This window comes from Bufo bufo, unplaced genomic scaffold, assembly GCF_905171765.1.
Source record: "Bufo bufo unplaced genomic scaffold, aBufBuf1.1, whole genome shotgun sequence".
NCBI classification, from domain to species: Eukaryota; Metazoa; Chordata; class Amphibia; order Anura; family Bufonidae; genus Bufo; species Bufo bufo.
The window spans coordinates 12,836-33,244 of record NW_024400376.1 but is presented as its reverse complement, the minus strand read 5'-3'; the positions used below and the strand labels follow the sequence as shown (position 1 = coordinate 33,244).

Genomic DNA, 20,409 nt, shown 5'->3' with positions numbered 1-20,409 from the left:
TGTGTCTTGTTCAGTGGTGGTCGTCTTTCAGCCTTTCTTACCTTGGCCATGTCTCTGAGTATTGCACACCTTGTGCTTTTGGGCACTCCAGTGATGTTGCAGCTCTGAAATATGGCCAAACTGGTGGCAAGTGGCATCTTGGCAGCTGCACGCTTGACTTTTCTCAGTTCATGGGCAGTTATTTTGCGCCTTGGTTTTTCCACACGCTTCTTGCGACCCTGTTGACTATTTTGAATGAAACGCTTGATTGTTCGATGATCACGCTTCAGAAGCTTTGCAAGATATCTCACTATTTTTGACTTTTCTGAGCCTGTCAAGTCCTTCTTTTGACCCATTTTGCCAAAGGAAAGGAAGTTGCCTAATAATTATGCACACCTGATATAGGGTGTTGATGTCATTAGACCACACCCCTTCTCATTACAGAGATGCACATCACCTAATATGCTTAATTGGTAGTAGGCTTTCGAGCCTATACAGCTTGGAGTAAGACAACATGCATAAAGAGGATGATGTGGTCAAAATACTCATTTGCCTAATAATTCTGCACACAGTGTATGTGTAGATCTTGGTGGTCCCTTCGGTGGTGAGGACTATATTTACTGCTCTTGTTTTTTTTCTTTTCTTTCTCTGGTTGAAGGATATGAATATTAAATGTACTATTCCTTGATTTAATGAGATTATTCATGAACTTTATTTAATGCATTCATTACCAGTCGAACCATCGATCATAATATCCTTGATGAATCAGTATGAAGAGTCACATACAAAGCAGCACATGCTGTTATGTAATGTGTTTGGCTTCTACCCATCTGAGATTGAGGTGACATGGTACCGGAATGGCCAGGAGGAGACCGAGTTGGTTCAGTCTACAGAGCCCTATCATAATGGTGATTGGTCTTACCAGATTCTAGTGATGCTGGAGACAGAGATTCAGAAAGGCGACACTTTTACCTGCGAGGTTCATCACAGCAGCCTGAAGGCCCCGCACCGAGTAGACTGGCGTAAGATGTTTCTCTTTTTTTTTGTAATTTAGCTGCCATTGCGTCTATGCGTTTAACCTCAGTATAAAGGAGTCTTCCAAACCAGACAATCCCTTCACACAGATAACACGTTCATCTTTTTCACCGGATGATGGGTATAGTCAGGATTTACTATAAGTCTGGGTTTACGCATCCCAGTTATTAAACCATTGGATCATTACCAATATCTGATGGAAATTTCCTTTAATACAATTATCTTTTTTCATCATGCCATCACGTTCTAATGCAATCACGGCGGTATACAGTATGTACAGCAAATGTCGGGCAAGGAGAATTTACTTGTGTTACTAAATGACAAAATGCCTAGTTAAGCCGTGTCTCCTGTGCAATATTTCTCTCCATGTTCATCACTTTAGACACCTTCTCTTTTCCAGAAGCAGTACCACCACCCACCCTCCCTGATGGTTCTTTCAATCCACCCCACCCATCATTTTCTAGTTATGCCCCGGCAAGCAACTATTTAGTATGGGGGGGGGGGGGGGGGGGGGCACAAAGATACCACAGTCAAAAATGGGGGGACAAAAACAAAATAAGTATATATAAATAAGATTACAAAATACGAGAGAATTGCGGTCTGCAGGGATACATTTATAATAAAGCAATTTACTTACAAAAGAAGCCATTCAGTCGTCTGCGGTGCCGTCCTCTGCTCGCTTCCACGGATTCTTTCCCCTTCTTTCTGTCTCTCGTCAGTGCGCAGGCACAGGTGGATCTGTGAAGACACACTGTTATGGGGGCATCTGTGGATGACACATTATGCCTCTCATTAGCCCTCATTATGCCTCTCATATCAGCCCCCATATCAGCTCTTATGCCTCATTAGCCCCCTTTATTCCTCTTATTAGCCCCCATTATGCCTCTTATCACCTCCATATCAGCCCTTATGCCTCATTAGCCCCCATATCAGCCCTTATGCCTCATTAGCCCCCATTATAAGCCCTTATGCCTCATTAGCCCCCATATCAGCCCTTATGCCTCATTAGCCCCCATTATTCCTCTTATTAGACCCATTATGCCTCATTAGCCCCCATTATGCCTCATTAGCCCCCATTATGCCTCATTAGCCCACATTATGCCTAATTAGCCCCCATTATGCCTCTTATTAGCCCCCATATGCCTCCAATTAGCCCCCATATGCCTCCAATTAGCCCCCATATGCCTCCTATTAGCCCCCATATGCCTCCTATTAGCCCCCATATGCCTCCTATTAGCCCCCATATGCCTCCAATTAGCCCCCATATGCCTCCAATTAGCCCCATATGCCTCCTATTGGCCCCCATTATGGCTCTTATTAGCCCCCATTTGCCTCCAATTAGCCCCCATATGCCTCCAAATGCCCCCATATGCCTCCAATTAGCCCCCATATACCTCCAATTAGCCCCCATATGCCTCCAATTAGCCCTAGCCCCCATATGCCTCCTATTAGCCCCCATATGCCTCCTATTAGCCCCCATATGCCTCTAATTAGCCCCATATGCCTCCAATTAGCCCCATATGCCCCAATTAGCCCTCATATGCCTCCTATTAGCCCCCATATGCCTCCTATTAGCCCCCATAGCCCCCATATGCCTCCAATTAGCCCCCATATGCCTTCAATTAGCCCCCATATGCCTCGAATTAGCCCCCATAATGCCCCCAGCAGCCACATTTTTTATAAAATAAAAAAAACACTTACCTCTCCTGCTCCTGGACGGACGCCGCCTGCAATTTTCTCCCTCCTCAGTCGACTGTGCTCTAAACTGGCGCGCACAGCGTGAGGTCACAGAGCGCCCTCACGCTGTGCGCAGCCCTGCACAGCCGACAGCCGAGGACCAGGAAGTGGTGAGTACAGAGCCTTCACCACTTCCTGGTCCTTCGGTACTAATGAGCGCTTCCATAATGGAAGCGCTCATCAGTATTCACCTGGCGGAATCAGCGGGGGGGCAAAGAACAACATCGCCCCCCCCTCTAGCGACGCCACTAGTTGGAAGTGTAGACTCTGAAGAACACTGGAATCCTCATTGATTCCATGATGGGTGTTCATACATGTCATTATGGAAGCGCTCATTAGTATTCACCTGGGGGAATCAGCGGGGGGGCACCCGGGGGGGGGGGCAAAGAACAACATTGCCCCCCCTCGCCCCCCTCTAGCGACGCCACTAGTTGGAAGTGTAGACTCTGTAGAACACTGGAATCCTCATTGATTCCCTGATGGGTGTTCATACATGTCATCTGATATAAGTGACTACGCATTCACTTCATTCGCTATGTGTCCCATGTAAAGCAGGCAGTGAGGTGAACTGATAGCCACTTTAACAGGCATATCATGCAAAATGGTTCTATACGTACTATACGCACCCAAGATTAGTTGTTTTTTCCGCCCATCTGCGTCTTTCCCTTTCTATATGTGTTAGCGATATTCCATTGCCGAGGTTTCGCACATGTGCAGTGGAAATCTCCAGACGCCAATTTCTGGATGCTGTAATCCACTATCTTAATGCTTTGATTGGAGGCCAGTAGATTCTTAGTAATATTAGTATAAAGCTCAGGGACGCCATAGTTCCTTCCTCAGTAGTATACTTTTTGTTAAGGTGTAGAGAACCCTCTGATGCTTTCGCTTCTGGCCAGCTCAGTAACAGCCACATATCTTTATTTACAACACTGAGCAAGGATATACATTTAGTGAAGTTATGGCATCCATAAGATTTCACACTACACAGCAATTTTAACTCATTCATTTTATTTTCTAGACCCTCAGTCATCAGATGCAGCTAAAAACAAGATGGCCACCGGTATAGTGGGATTTGTGTTAGGAGTTGTATTTTTCACTGTTGGCCTTGTCATCTACATGAGAGGAAGAAAAGGTAATAGAAGCATAGTACAAAGGTTCATTACAATATCCATAATAGGAAGAAATGGTAAAATAATCACTCATTGGTAATGCTTTTTTTTGTATTTTTAGGGCAAACATCATTCCCAGGACAACAGAATGAACGTAAGTTTTATTTTCTCCATTGAAAACTCTCCGTGATCCATTCAAGGTAGAAATACATTTTTATGTCTGTCTTTGCTTTGTGTCTGCGCCAAATTCATAAAATGGCAATTAACCCTTAGAGGACCTTGCAATTTTATGTTTTTGTGTTTTTGTTTTTTAACTCCCCGCCTTCCCAGAGCCATAACTTTTTATATTTTTCCATTCACACAGCCTTATGAGGGCTTGTTTTTCACGTGACAAGTTGTACTTTTTGCGGGACAAGTTGTTCAAATAGCACAATTTAATATTGCATATGATGTAGTGGGAAGCTGGACGGCATACCACATTTGTATAGTGTTTCTCGTATTTTAATACTGAAAGAAAATAATAATCTTGAAAAAAATAATAATATTATTTTCATCTCCATATTCTCACCCCTATAACTTGCAGTAGTGTCCCTGACCCCAGTAGGTCAGCTGCCAACTACAGTGGGACTATCAATCGAAGTATACGCCTGGTTGTTAACCCACAGCAAAGTCCAGATCCTTGTACATGGGTTACAGGGTGAATACTGGGGAAGCACCAGAATAATGGCTTTAGGGTTAGCCCTATGCCAGCGCCGAGTTAGCACCGTGGGTTCACACTCACTGATCCGAAACCGCAAACACAATGCAACAGCACTCTCGAAACTTTGAATATATTAAATAATGTTATATTCACTACCTAGATAGATATGTAATTTTTTTTTAATCAAAATAATTTTTTATGCCCATCTACTGTGGCAAGGTGCCCTCTTTCAGATGTATGTTAAAGGCTATGTACACCTTTGGGGGAAGTCTTTTATCATTGCATTCAAAAGGGTGTTTCTTCAGGGAGTCACAAAAATACCAGACTTCAAAAAAGCTAAGTTTGACCAGCTAAGAGAGGCCATCGGCCTCACTAACTGGGACAGTGTCCTCAAAAATAAAAATGCAGCCACAAAATAGGATATTTTTAAAAGCTAAACCTAAACTAATTCTGAGAAGTACTTTAATCACTATAGAGCAGGGGTGCACAACCTGCGGCCCGGGGCCACATACGACCCTCAATATCATTCTCTGCGGCCCCCAACCATCTGGTGACAGACCTGTATGTCTATGTCTTGTGGCTGCTCACATGCATTTTTCATATAGTCTCCCATTAGATGGGAATCCTGGAGGTGTAACCAGACACTTATAGTATATACTGTATGTACAATATGCCATAAATACAGTATTTCAGTTGGTAATACTTTTATTTTCTTGAGATTCCTGTCCAGTCTGACAATGTGGCCCCCAACCAGAAAAAGTTGTGCACCCCTGCTATAGAGGGATCTGGCCACTACCTCTAGGAGAAGTTTCCATGTTGTTGGCTGCTGGCCCATGGGGATCAGAGACACTGGTGGGGAGCACGAAGGGATTAGGCAATACTCATAGTCAGAAAGCAGGAAGAATTTGTGTGAATCCGTGAAACAATCCAATGGTCAAGGCAGGTGGTACAGGATTAGTGCAGTGAACAGGGACAGGTCAGTTCAGGCAGCAGAGGGTCCAAATCCAGAAATCAGGCAGGGGATGGTATAGTAAGCTGGAGGGACATAAGAACAAAGAAACTCTAAGGTTGCTCAGGCAAGGAATCAACCAAATAGCACAGAATATATAGCCCAGGCTAATGCAGCTAGACACATCCTCGTAGTACCACACAGAGAAAGAGGAAGTTAACCCTTGAAGTACTGCAGAATGAGGTGAGATACAATGCATAATAGCCCTAATTCACACACAGGAACCCGGCGCCCGGGAGCATGGGGAGGCAGTGGCCGCGAATCACTATTGTAACACTATTGGGTGAATAAAAAGTGTTGCAAAACTGTTCACATCTGTCAAAAGCAATCACATGTTTAAGTTTGGATTTGAATAGACCTTCAAGTCCTTGCATTTCTCTTAATCATTTCATACCATCATTAATTTGTCATTTCTCTTTTGTCATGAACATGGATTGGAAGGAAAAATAAACTTTTCTTTATGTTCTTTTTTTCAGGCTTTTTGTCACAGTAATCTGGATCCTACCTGCTACAATCCAGCTCAGCTTCCAGATGTTTAGTTTCTAATGCAAAAAGGAGGAGTTTCCTGATGTCTAACTTTCACCAATGTGTCGGGATCTATAAATATGCCGTGTAATTATGCTCTGTAATATGTGCGGAATTAGTTTTGCTGATGCCCTTAGTATATTGATTATCTGATTTGGGAATTGAAGAAGCTTTTTTTATTAGCTCCAGATGTTTGTTTTGTTGGTAGTTTAAAGAAAATAGTAAAAGAAAACTTCAGATCACTAGATAAACTCCGCTGCACATATCTACCTTAAAATAGCCATTTTGCCATTATCTTAGTTCATAAATTATCCCCTAGAATTGATGTTGTATGTAAGGTGCAACACAATGACTCAGAGCCAAATTTCAATTTAAAGGGGTTCTCCAAGCTTTATATAAAATTGAAGCTTTCTTCTAGCTCGTGGAATAAATATAGTTTAGTTAATACTTACACATCTGTCTCTCCGTCAATGCCGCCGTCTCCTCTGCTCTCACACAGCCTGTGGGCTCTTCTCGCTCTGGGTCTCGTCCTGTTGTCTTCCTTTCTTTTCATAATAATAAATACAGCTGAACAGGAAGAGAAGTTCGCACATCTGGTCGGGACCCCCGAGTGGAAGAGCCCGCAGCCTCTGTAAGTGCAGTGAAGATGGTGGCATCGTCAGCGTGACGGATGGGTAAGTATTAATTAAACAGGTTAGGAGAAAGCATCAGTTTATAAAGCCTGGAGAACTCCTTTAAACTTAAGGGGGTTGTCTGGAGCATTTTTTAATTGAAAACTTCTGCTGGAGCTGGTTAAACCAACCTTCACCAGCCCCCTCTGAACCAGTGCCACCACTACTTTCTCTTCCCCGAGTTAAAGCCAGTGATGTATTGTGGGGCAGCTTAAGCGGTGACTTCCTGCATACTACTGCAGCCAATCACCAAACTCAGTTTTGGACAGCCCGAGACCACTGAGACCAGGGATTGGCTGCAGTCATGTCACTGCTGCAGCCCAGGGAAGAGGAAACGCAGTGTTGCTGGATCGGAGGTGGCACAGGAAGGAAAGGTAAGGTTTTTTTTTAATTCTTTTACTGGCCCCACATCATTTAAAACAAAGGTAACTTGGAAAACCCTTTAATCTACAAATGCATATAACAAAGATTCAGAACAGTTTCACGTGTCCGTAATATTGGTCTCAGTACATGAGGCCTAATAGTGAATCTATAATGTGGCCTATTATGTATAGATGAAGACATGCTTACACCTTATCCACACTTGGTATTTTGCATCAGTATTCAGAAGCCAAAGCTAATAATTGCTGCAAAGACGTGCAGATCTTACAATTATTGTATACTTTTTTCAGCATGGTTGGAGATTTATTATAATTGCAAGTCACATGACTTTTTCCTCTACTCTAAATAAACAAGCAGAGATTGTGATAAATGTTTAAGAATGGAAACATGAAATCTATTAGAAAGTTGTTGAATCTTACTTTATGCAGTGACTACACTTCGGACTCCATACTGTGGGTGCAGAGGTATACGGAAGCATTGCTTTTAGGGGAGCGAATCTCCTTTTACATAGTGCTCAGAAGAGCCTGGAATAAGGAGCAGCATAGGCTTCTGTGGCAAACCCAGCCACTGTATATTGTCCTTCCTGTATGTACGATGTTATTGCATATGTGTATGCCACTTTAAAGAACCAAGCATATATATGTTTTGTGTAATATGGTTCAGGTGGGCTGTAACGTTCCTATGCTGGCTGCATGAAAACCGCCAGCATTCATGCAATTGTATGTTGTTATATGAGGGGACCCAGATAGCTAATTGTATTGTGTTATGTGAGGGGACCCAGATAGCTAATGGTATTGTATTTGTGTATTCTGAGCGGCATTCACCTAATGATATGCCCTCAGACTTGAGCTATCTGGGATATGTTAATGTCTGTGTTTGCTGGGAGGGTGTGACATTGTGTGTTTGGGTGGGGATTCCTGTCCTGTTGTCTCTCCGTGTGTATTGGCGATGTCCTTTGTCCTGAGAGATAATTGAATTACTTCTCGGTTGTCTCCAGGACAGAGGATATTGTGTATTCGTCTGTCTGTGATGATTGCATCAACCCACTGTGAGGTAATTCTATCGCGGACAGAGGGGAGGATTTTGTGTGGGAGTGTCTGAGTGTATTGTACGTGGTTATTGGCTGTTTTTACAAAACCCTGGGGTGGTAACTTTGTTGGAAGATGTGTATAAAATGCTTGTGTGTTAAAATAAAGAGAGTTCCTGTTTTACACTCAACATAGAGCCTCGTCTCATGTGTGGGGGATTGCTATACGCTGTATACTCCCCTGGCTATAACTCCTAGCTCTTGTAAGAGCTTGCTCCTGGTTCCTGTCTCTGAATTTAGGAGAGGTTCACCCACTGGAGCCTTGTCGTAGGTCCAGGGTGGGTAGGAGACGGCGAGACCTCCACCAAGCTTCGGCGGTTCGTGGGGTCTGCAGTGCTGACGGGGTCAAGTGGAGTGCTTGGAGTCCTCTGGAAGCAATAGGAGCATCTATCGACGGAGGTACCCGGTCGGGGTGCTAGGCGTTCCGGTACAGTTCTTGGGAGGGAAGGATTGTATGCTGTACCGGCCTATTTGGATCATTGCCTGCTTTTCCTGTCTACCAGCGGAGACCTTGTGGATCGTGCTACCCCTCCGCTACAATTGGTGGCAAGCAACGGGATTTCAACTACCCAGCAAAGCAACTTTCGGCAGAATTCTAGCGAATAGAAGAAAGGAAGCAGCAATTCGTGAGTTTACTCATTCGGTTGAAAACGGAACCCGGGAACACGGGGAAACTCACGAACGGCCGGTGAATGGGCACGAATTATGCACTTTTGAAACAAAGCACTTTGAAAGAGTTACTGGAGGCAAGGGGAACAGTAGCCAGCAACAAGACAAAGGTTATATTAATCGCAGAGCTAATGGAAGGAGACAGAGCCGCGGCTGCTGCAGCACCTCCAAGGGAGGAGGAGCCAACAGAATTTGAGAAGGAATACAGGAGCAGGATGGCTCTACTTCCACCAGCACTATATGACCAGATGGCTGACCGAGTTTTTGGAGATGTGCAGGAATACATCATGCTTCGGAGGTCGCAGATGAACCAGCAGACTGGAGAAAGAGCCACGACGCCTGTTAACATCCTGCCAGGGAAAGCTAAAATTCCCTACCAAGCTTTTAAGAGCTATTCGGAAGCGGAGGGTGAGGTAGATGACTACCTGCAGGATTTTGAACGGTTATGCCAGTTGCACAATATCAGTGCGGAGGATCGGGTACCCCTACTGGCAGGGAGACTATCTGGTCGCGCGGCAGAGGCATATCGTGCCGTACCTGACGAGGACAGTACAAACTATGCCAAGGTAAAACAGGCCATTTTAGCTAGGTATGCGATTACCTCCGAGGCCTACCGACTAAAGTTCAGAGACATTAAAAAGCTCGCCAGAGACACTCACACAGAATGGGCACACCGCCTACAACGAGCGGCAAAGGGGAGGTTGGAGGCCACCCAAGTTAACACCCTGGAAGACCTGTTCCAACTCATGGTAATGGAGCAGTTCTTTTACGGGATACCCGCGCACCTGCAGAATTGGGTGAGGGATCGGAAGCCACGCACCCTACAAGACGCAGCCAAGCTAGCAGATGAGTTCCAGGATACCAGGAGGGAACAGCGCACTCAATCGAAACCAACCTATGGATCTACCACCCCAGTACCAACCGTAAACACAGCCGTTCCAGCACGCCCGGGGGTAAGCAATAACACCTACACCCCCAAGTATCAAGCTCGCCCCCCGATACGATGCCACACCTGTAACCAACAGGGACATATGCAGCGGGACTGTCCCCGCAACCGACCACGGCCCAGCTGGAACCCCCCGGTACCCAACAACCGGGCAGCGGTTCATTGTGCCCAAGCGGAACCCTACAGAACACCCGAGGTCCTAGCTTCCACCGAGGAACCCCTGGGCACACTACATGAGGTGAACCCTATCCAAGCCGCCTCTGACAACCGCCAAGGGCACCGACAAGAGGTACAGGTGGAGGGGAGAAAGGTACAGGGGTTACGAGACTCTGGGGCTACTATAACGCTGGTCCGCAACCACCTAGTACCCAAAGGCAACCTCACGGGGGAGGATGTAGCAGTGCGTGTAGCAGGGGGAGCGATCTACAAGATCCCCACGGCCAAAGTCCACCTGAATTGGGGAGAGGGGAATGGGAATGTGGAGGTGGGCCTGATGCAGGACTTACCCGCAGACGTTTTTTTGGGCAACGACCTGGGGGAGCTGACTTCAGCTTTTGTTCCCCAGTCCATCAGCAATGAAGCTTATCCGGTTGAGACACGGCAACAGGCTCGCACCACAGCACCACCTAACCACTCTGAGTACTCCTCCGGACATCCCCAAGCCGATCCGTTAGGATCAAACTGTGTATGCCGGCTTGGTTCTGGGGGAGCATTGTGGCAAACCCAGCCACTGTATATTGTCCTTCCTGTATGTACGATGTTATTGCATATGTGTATGCCACTTTAAAGAACCAAGCGTATATATGTTTTGTGTAATATGGTTCAGGTGGGCTGTAACGTTCCTATGCTGGCTGCATGAAAACCGCCAGCATTCATGCAATTGTATGTTGTTATGTGAGGGGACCCAGATAGCTAATTGTATTGTGTTATGTGAGGGGACCCAGATAGCTAATGGTATTGTATTTGTGTATTCTGAGCGGCATTCGCCTAATGATATGCCCTCAGACTTGAGCTATCTGGGATATGTTAATGTCTGTGTTTGCTGGGAGTGTGTGACATTGTGTGTTTGGGTGGGGATTCCTGTCCTGTTGTCTCTCCGTGTGTATTGGCGATGTCCTTTGTCCTGAGAGATAATTGAATTACTTCTCGGTTGTCTCCAGGACAGAGGATATTGTGTATTCGTCTGTCTGTGATGATTGCATCAACCCAGTGTGAGGTAATTCTATCGCGGACAGAGGGGAGGATTTTGTGTGGGAGTGTCTGAGTGTATTGTACGTGGTTATTGGCTGTTTTTACAAAACCCTGGGGTGGTAACTTTGTTGGAAGATGTGTATAAAATGCTTGTGTGTTAAAATAAAGAGAGTTCCTGTTTTACACTCAACATAGAGCCTCGTCTCATGTGTGGGGGATTGCTATACGCTGTATACTCCCCTGGCTATAACTCCTAGCTCTTGTAAGAGCTTGCTCCTGGTTCCTGTCTCTGGATTTAGGAGAGGTTCACCCACTGGAGCCTTGTCGTAGGTCCAGGGTGGGTAGGAGACGGTGAGACCTCCACCAAGCTTCGGCGGTTCGTGGGGTCTGCAGTGCTGACGGGGTCAAGTGGAGTGCTTGGAGTCCTCTGGAAGCAATAGGAGCATCTATCGACGGAGGTACCCGGTACAGTTCTTGGGAGGGAAGGATTGTATGCTGTACCGGCCTATTTGGATCATTGCCTGCTTTTCCTGTCTACCAGCGGAGACCTTGTGGATTGTGCTACCCCTCCGCTACAGCTTCATTCACAGGCCTCTACCATGTGCAGCCTCAGACTCATTCACACACCCCATACATCTCTTTAAATTTCCCGAAAAACAACTCAATGGAACACATCATTTAATTGGATTTTTGATTGGATTTTCTCATAATGATATATTTATAATATTGTATTTACTATATAAAAAAGGGACGTATGCACATGTTTTCAGCCCTTAAGAAATAAAATACTTAAAACTGTAACAGTATATTATATGAACTGAAGCATGAAGTGGTGTTTCGGCCAATGGAGCAGATTTCCATCAACCTCTGTTATTTCTATAGATGTGAAAATAATCATACCATTGCTCCAGTCACTAGCGATAATCCCTATTTCTATGTCCTACATTTAGGCTGATTCACACGACCACGCTCGGTCTGGGACCATCCGACCATCCCCTGACCCACACTGACTGCATCATACCTCTCACATCATCATTGTATCCCAGACGGAGCACAGTCGTTTGCATCTGCCCTTAGGGCTTTGTCTCTAGTCTAGATCTAGTGGGCAACAGGCCTTTTATATCAATATCAGAGAAATGATTAAAGGGGTTCTCCAGGCTTTTAATATTGATGACCTATTGTCAGGATAGGTCATCAATATCAGATCGGTGGGGGTCCGACTCCCTGCACCCCAGCCGATGTCTCGTCATACAGCTGATCGGCCGGAGTGCCGTTGTTGGACCCACGCTGATCTGATACTGATGACCTATCCTGAGGATAGGTCATCAATGTTACAAAGCCCGGAGAACCCCTTTAGGCTACATTCACACGTCAGTATTTTTCTATATCCAGATTTTCGGTCCGTTTTTTGCGGATCCGTTGTCCCTGAAAATGTTTCCGTATGTCATCCGTTTTTTGCGGATCCGCAAAAAACGGAAACATGTATAAATTTCAATAAGCAAATAAAGTTGTTTGGATTTCTTTGAAAAAAAAATTGAAAAAAAAAAAGTGAATAAAAGTTTATAAAATAAAAATTTTATTTCCCGGAACGGAATCCGCATAAAACGGATGACATACGTAATGACATACGAATGTCTTCCGTTTTTTGCGGATCCATTGACTTTGTATTGTACCAGGATCCGATTTTTATGGAAAAGAATAGGACAAGTTTTATATTTTTTCGGACATGCGGAACGGAACAACGGAAACGGGCAGCACACATTGTGCTGTCCGATTTTTTCCAGGACCTATTGAAAATGAATGGGTACAGAACTGGTCCAGATCTGTTCCGCATAAAACGGAACTGATCAGGAAAGAAAAAAACGGACGTGTGAATGGACCCTTAAAGAGTTTTCACAACCTTGTATTCCACTGATTTGGCTACATAACTGTTGTACTTTCTGTATGCTTATCCGCCATGTGAGATTTAGCTTCCATTTTGTTTCTTGAAACAAAAATGTAAAGGCTTTTAACTTTAAAGGGGTTATCCCATGAAAAGTATCGCTATGCAACAAATAGGGCGTTTCAGATGAAGTATTATTGCAATATACATGCAACAAAAATATTGATCATATTTTTATGTACATTACATTTTTCTCTTTAGTAGTTCCCCCTGCTGTTTATCCTTCGGGTCCACCTTCTCCTACAGAGATGGACTAACATGCTCAGAAGCTCCCCCCCTCCCCCCCCCACCCCCCCCCATTACTGGCGTGGTGATCTCATAGTGAATACACCATTCATTCATCCCTACTTCTAAATTCATAGACATATAGAGCGGTAGCGGAGAAGCAAATTGTGGGGCTATAGATCAGAGACTATTTTCTATGCAGGGGAGGAAGGACAAGAGCTAATTGCAATGCATCCTGGGAAATGCAGGGGCTTGATGAGTTGCTGCCCACCCACAGAAAGGGAAACCAGTCCTTCAAATATGTGAGTGAAAACCAGCTTTGAATTCTTGGGATAACCTCTTTAATAATAGGCTGTGTTGTAAACTATCTTGATAGCGAATGTGCCCTACTAAGTTAAATAAACTTGTTTTTTAATTAGTGGAATTGTTTCTTTGTGTCCTTCTTTACATGGTTTTTATGCTTCAATCATACTGCAAAAGTGTATATAAAAAGAACCTGTCATTACGAAGGACTTCAGTATAATAGTTTAATAGTCATACTATTGGTACAAGTATACCCACAAAACACCTCCCAAAAGGTCTGAGCGGGTGGGGATGAAAAAGAAGCACTTTTTGGTCCTGTGAAGCGACAGCTCTTACAAGGATCATGCAACCTACATGGGGTCACACTGTATCATGATCCTTGTCAGAGCTGCAATGTCTTTATTTTACACTGGTGACCAGTGCCACATATCTGACATAATTACTGTGAGGGGGCACATATCTGGGCATACCTACTATAAGGGGGCACATATCTGGGGATAACAACTATGAGGGGGCACATAATCTGACATAACTACTGTGAGGGGGCACATATCTGGGCATAATAATTGTGAGGGGGCACATATCTGGCATAACTACTGTGAATTTGGCACATATCTGGGCATAATTATTGTGAGAGGGCACATATCTGGCATAACTACTGTGAGGGGCACCTATCTGGGCATAACTACTGTGAGGGGGCACATATCTGGACATAACCACTGTGAAGGGGCACATATCTGGGCATAACTACTGTGAGGGGGCACATATCTGGCATAACTACTGTGAGGGGGCACATATCTGGACATAACCACTGTGAAGGGGCACATATCTGCATAACTACTGTGAGGGGGCACATATCTGGGCATAATTATTGTGAGGGGGCACATATCTGGCATAACTACTGTGAATTTGGCACATATCTGGGCATAATTATTGTGAGAGGGCACATATCTGGCATAACTACTGTGAGGGGCACCTATCTGGGCATAACTACTGTGAGGGGGCACATATCTGGACATAACCACTGTGAAGGGGCACATATCTGGGCATAACTACTGTGAATTTGGCACATATCTGGGCATAATTATTGTGAGAGGGCACATATCTGGCATAACTACTGTGAGGGGGCACATATCTGAGCATAACTACTGTGAGGGGCATATATATGTGCATAACCACTGTGAAGGGGCACATATCTGGGCATAACTACTGTGAGGGGGCACATATCTGGCCTAACTACTGTGAATTTGGCACATATCTGGGCATAATTATTGTGAGAGGGCACATATCTGGCATAACTACTGTGAGGGGCACCTATCTGGGCATAACTACTGTGAGGGGGCACATATCTGTGCATAACTACTGTGAGGGGCACCTATCTGGGCATAACTACTGTGAGGGGGCACATATCTGGCATAACTACTGTGAAGTTGGCACATATCTGGGCATAATTATTGTGAGTGAGCATATAATTCGGCAAAAATACTGTGAGGGGGCACATAAGCTGTAATAATTACTGTGAGGGGGCACATAATCTGTAATAATTACTGTGAGGGGGCACATAATCTGTAATAATTACTGTGAGGGGGCACATAAACTGTAATAATTACTGTGAGGGGGCACATAATCTGTAATAATTACTGTGAGGGGGCACATAATCTGTAATAATTACTGTGAGGGGGCACATATCTGGCATAACTACTGTCATCGTCACTGTAGCGATTTTCATCTTTGTATGGTGCCAAACCAATTTGAAGTATAAGTATGAGCGCTGATACAACTTTCACAATGAGACCAGGACACAAGTTGGTTTCATGGAAAGAATTTTTCATCCCCCACTTTATTCAAGATACATTCTCTTTTATAGAAGGTATGAGGCAGACAACAGGGGTGTTACTCTGGAAAAGGTAATTGGCTCCTTAACTAGATGGGAGTGGTTCTGTAACTTCAACCCTGAGTTTATAGGTACATTTTAATGTTACAATCTAACTTTACCCATCCCCCCCCCCCCCCCCCCACACACAGTGATTTTGGTACAAAGAACATAGAACATGCGGCTTATGTAGCTTATTAGCTGCCCTCTAGTGGTCAAGTATAAGTAACACAGGATTTATCCATTTTATATAAAAACCTATCTCTCACAATTCCCTCCATTTTGCGGGCAATAGGCACAAGGTGAACAGACAAAGTGAGGTGCTTGCCCAACGCCCTAAACGGCAAAGAGCTGGACTTTCCTTATTTCTTCTCCAGGTCCCCCCAACTCCCTTTTGGGTTTGCCTTCACCTTGTCCTATTAGCCCCGCAATCATCAACAGGTTTTGTTTGCTTCAGGACAGAATCGCATTCCTCAAATAATTGGTCATAATAATTAGAGATGAGCGAATCGAAGCTGACGAAGTGGAATTTGATCCGAATTTCAGGAAAAATTTGATTTGCAACGAATGCGAATTTCCTCGCGCTTCGTGGTAACGAATCCCATTTTTTCTAAAATGGCTGCTGCACGTGTGAAAACATGGGGCAAGGAACTCTGGGAAGGCGGGATCACCCAGATTGACGTGCCTGCATGCAGCCAATCAGCCCTGTGATGTCACAGCCCTATAAATACGGCAGCCATTCAGGATTCAGACATTTTCCAGCGTTCTGAGTGCAGGGACAGACGTGAGAAGGCACTAGGGACAGCAATAGGAAAAACATGATTGTGAAAAAAAACCTGAGAAAACGATTTATAAGCGCAGGGAAAGGATAGGGAGGAATCACTTCACAGCATCAGTGCAGGGAGAGACGTCAGAAGGCGCTAGGGACAGTGCTAGAAACGCGATATACAAGTGCAGGGAAAAATTATTTGGGAATCCAAATAGCCATTATACAGCTCTGTCATTGCAGCAATTTTTTCTCGGGGTGCAAGTGCTATGTTGAAAAGCCTTTAGTTGCTTATAGCTGTGGAAAAATAAATATATATTCTCAGTTCACTTCTGCAGTTATATGTTGTGAAAGCGTTTAGTGGCGTATTTCAGTACAAACAGAAAGATACGTATATACTCATTTCACTTCTGCAGCTTTACAGTGGATATAAAAAGTCTACACACCCCTGTTAAAATGTCAGGTTTCTGTGATGTAAAAAATTTTTGACAAAGATAAATCATTTCAGAACTTTTTCCACCTTTAATGTGACCTATAAACTGTACAACTCTATTGAAAATAAACTGAAATCTTTTAGGTAGAGGGAAGAAAAAATATAAAAATAAAATAATATGGTTGCATAAGTGTGCACACCCTTAAACTAATACTTTGTTGAAGCACCTTTTGATTTTATTACAGCACTCAGTCTTTTTGGGTATGAGTCTATCAGCATGGCACATTTGACTCTTTGCAAAAACAGTCTAAATCTGTCAGATTGCGAGGGCATCTCCTGGGCACAGCCCTCTTCAGATCACCCCACAGATTTTCAATCGGATTCAGGTCTGGGCTCTGGCTGGGCCATTCCAAAACTTTAATCTTCTTCTGGTCAAGCCTATTTCAGTAAAAAAAGAAAAAGATATACGCACTCCACTGTTGCAGTTATTTGTAGTGAAAGCTTTTAGTGGCCTATTTCAGTACAAAATGAAAAATATATTCGTCGCTTTTAGAGGTGTTTTAATTTGCTTTTAATTTATTTAGTTCAGCTAAAAGTATGTCAGACAGAGAAGTGCCAGGCCATGCACAGAGGAGTGGCAGAGGCTTAAATTTTTCTGGCGCAGGCAGAGGACCCAGCAGAGTAAGGGGGCTTGGCAGCAGGAGTCGCAGCGAGAGGCCTGAGCTCCGAGTGTCATCTAACGGTCATGTCTTAACCAGCAACCCAGCGGTTCTTGATTGGTTAACTCGGTCATCCACTTCATCCAAAGTGACATCAGACACCCCCAGCTAACAGTCGGTGGGTTCGTCAGACACAACCATTAGTTGGCATGGCCTGGGAGCAGGCCCTGTGCCCCCACCTGTCCTCAACCTGCCTCTGTCCTTTGCTGTTCCCTCAGCTACAGAAGTATTGTATGCTGTGGGCTCAGCTCCACTATACAGCGAGGGCGAGCTACTAGAGGACAGTCAGCAGCTGCTGCCCAGCCAAGATCTGGAGGAGACATGCGCCGCTTCCTCCGCTAGGCGGGCAGGTAGTGATGAGGAGAGTGGCGTGGGAGCTGGTGTTGCGAGCGGTCAAGCTCCTGACCCAGAGACAGTTGAGGAGGACATTAGTGACGTGCAGACACTACTCGATGATGATAAAGCCGATCGCACTTGGGAGCCGGGTGAAGAAGGGACTTCGTCATCATCAGGAGAAGAGGGTGGCAGCTTACCCGTGAGGCAGCGGCTGAGCCAGCAAGTCGCTAGCGTGGCCGGGAGTCAGCAGGGTGTCAGCAGTGGGAGGTCAAGAGCCAAACGGGCACAGGGTAGACCACCCGCTTTGCAGCAGCCTACCTCGTCAGTCATTCCATCAGCAATTGATCACCGAAGTGATTGTCAAGAGACAACAGTATGCGTGCACGTATCCAACGGCGCAGAAGCTGAACATGCTCCTGTCCAAGTTGCTGGTGCTGCAGTCCCTCCCTTTCCAAGTGGTGGACTCTGCACCTTTTAGAGAACTGATGGCTTGTGCCGACCCGAGGTGGAGAGCCCCAAGCCGTCATTTCTTTGCCAAAAACGCAGTACCAGCCCTGCACAAGTATGTAGAACAGAAGGTGGGCCAGTCCTTGAGCTTGTCGGTGTCTGCCAAAGTGCATGGCAGCACCGACTTGTGGAGCTGTAACTAAAGTCAGGTACAATACATGTCCTTTACGGCCCACTGGGTGAAAGTGGTTCCTGCACAGCCACACCAGACACTTAGCCAGGTCACGCCGCTTCCGCTCTTCACGTTCTCACGCCGTTAGTCCTGCGACAATGTCCGCCTCTGCCTCCTCATCCTCCACCATGTCCTCAGCCTCCACTGCAGGGACAAGTCACAGTGCCCCTCCAGCATATCACATGTGCATGGCACAGCAGTGTCACGCTGTTCTGCACCTGGTTTGCCCTGGCGAACGGAGTCACACAGGGGAGGAACTGCTCCGTGTAATTCATCAAGAAATCGAATCGTGGCTTTCTCCGTGACAACTAAAAATCGGAACCATGGTGACAGACAACGGGAAGAACATGGTGTCGGCGCTGCGTCAAGGAAGGCTGAGCCATGCACCCTGCATGGCACACATGTTCAATCTGGTTGTCAAGCTGTTCCTGAAGAGTTTTACACATCTGCAAGACATCCTAAAAATGGGCAGGAAACTTTGCATGCCCTTCAGACAATTGTACACCGCAAAGCACAACCTCTTTGAGCGGCAGAAAGGCATCCCCCAACATAGGCTGATATGCAACATTTCTACCTGTTGGAATTCCACCCTCCATATGTTGGACCGACTATACGAACAGAGAAAGGCCATCAACGATTTCTTGATGATGCAAGCGGACATGAGTACTCACCTGTGTAACTTCGATGTCAGCCAGTGGCAGCTCATACGTTACAACTGCCGTTTGCTCAGGCCCTTTGAGGAAGCCACGTTATTTGTCAGTCGCCAGGACTACAGGATGAACGACGTGTTTCCACTGCTTCATGTCCTGGAACAGATGGTGGTAACAATGGCTGATCAGGGTACTGGAGACGTGGCGCCTAGATCTCATGGTCACATGAGCCCTGTGGGGGCTGAACTGAAGGAGGAGGAGGACATTCATGCACAAGCAATGTGTAGCGAAATGGGTGTTTTTTTCTACTCAGGTTACAGGAGAGGAGGAGCAGGAGCAGCCAGAGGAGCTACAAGGCGATGAGGAAGATAAGACAGAGGACCCAGACAGACCGTGGCCATATGCAGTGGAGATGCAGGCAGGGAGTCCCTCCGAGTCACTTGCACAAATGGCCCGATGCATGCTCACTTGCTTGTGTAGTGACAGCCGAATTGCCACCATTTGGCAGAGGGATGACTTCTGGCTCTCCACCTTGTTGGACCATCACTACCGGTCCAAAATGGGGGCCTTTTTTACATCCACTAAGAGGGAGGACAAACTGAACTACTACAGAGACATCCTATGTAGTCAGTTGGCCGCTGCCTATCTGCGCCAACATCCATCCTCTTGCAGGTCTGACTGCGCTCACGTTCCACTGCCATGGCTGCTGGGGAGGGGTGGGGTGGCAGGAGCAGCACCAGCTCCATCAGCAGCAGCCTGAGTCTACAGTCGCTGATGAGTAGCTTTCTTCACCCGCATAGTGAAGAAACTACTCACCAGCAGCAGCAGGTAGACCTGGAGCAGGACCTGAACCAGCAGGTGGTGGCATACTTGGACAGCACCCTGCCACCCAACATTGAAGATCCACTGGACTACTGGGTAGCCAAACTGGATTTGTGGCCACTACTAGCAGAGTTTGCCCTGGAAAAGCTGTCCTGCCCAGCAAGTAGTGTGGCATCAAAGCGTGTTTTTAGTGCTGAGGGGCCATAGTTACCCCAAGGAGAACTCGCCTGTCCACCCAAAATGTGGAGAGACTGACCTTTGTCAAGATGAATCAGGCGTGGATCAGCCAGGATTTCCACCCATCAATGCCTGATGCATCAGATTAGATAATCCATGCTGCCTCACCCAAACCTTGGCAAAAGAGACTTCTGGCTATCAGCCTCAGCTACTATTCTGATGCTGCCACCCACCCGATGCCACACACCTGATGCCACATGCTCCTTCTTACACCCACCATCGTCAGCGGGTACTGTTATTGCCACCCACCTACCCACTCTGTCACCGGGTCACTCTGTGGTCTCCTGATGCTGCTGCCACCTCACCACTCAGGTCTCCACATGCTGCTGTTGCCACCTCCACACTATGTCATTGTGCGACTCTGTGGCCTCGTCATGCTGCTGCC

General features: G+C 45.8%; 1 protein-coding gene across 1 annotated transcript; it reads left to right on the top strand.

The window, feature by feature from the left end:
• Positions 1-605: 605 nt before the first annotated feature.
• Positions 606-7,564, top strand: LOC120984122 (SLA class II histocompatibility antigen, DQ haplotype D beta chain-like). Its single transcript, XM_040413290.1, has 4 exons — positions 606-1,001; positions 3,770-3,883; positions 3,982-4,014; positions 6,046-7,564. Exons 1-4 carry the CDS (start codon positions 698-700, stop codon positions 6,060-6,062), a joined length of 468 nt encoding a protein of 155 aa, XP_040269224.1. The 5' UTR covers positions 606-697; the 3' UTR covers positions 6,063-7,564.
• The last annotated feature ends 12,845 nt before the right edge of the window (positions 7,565-20,409 follow it).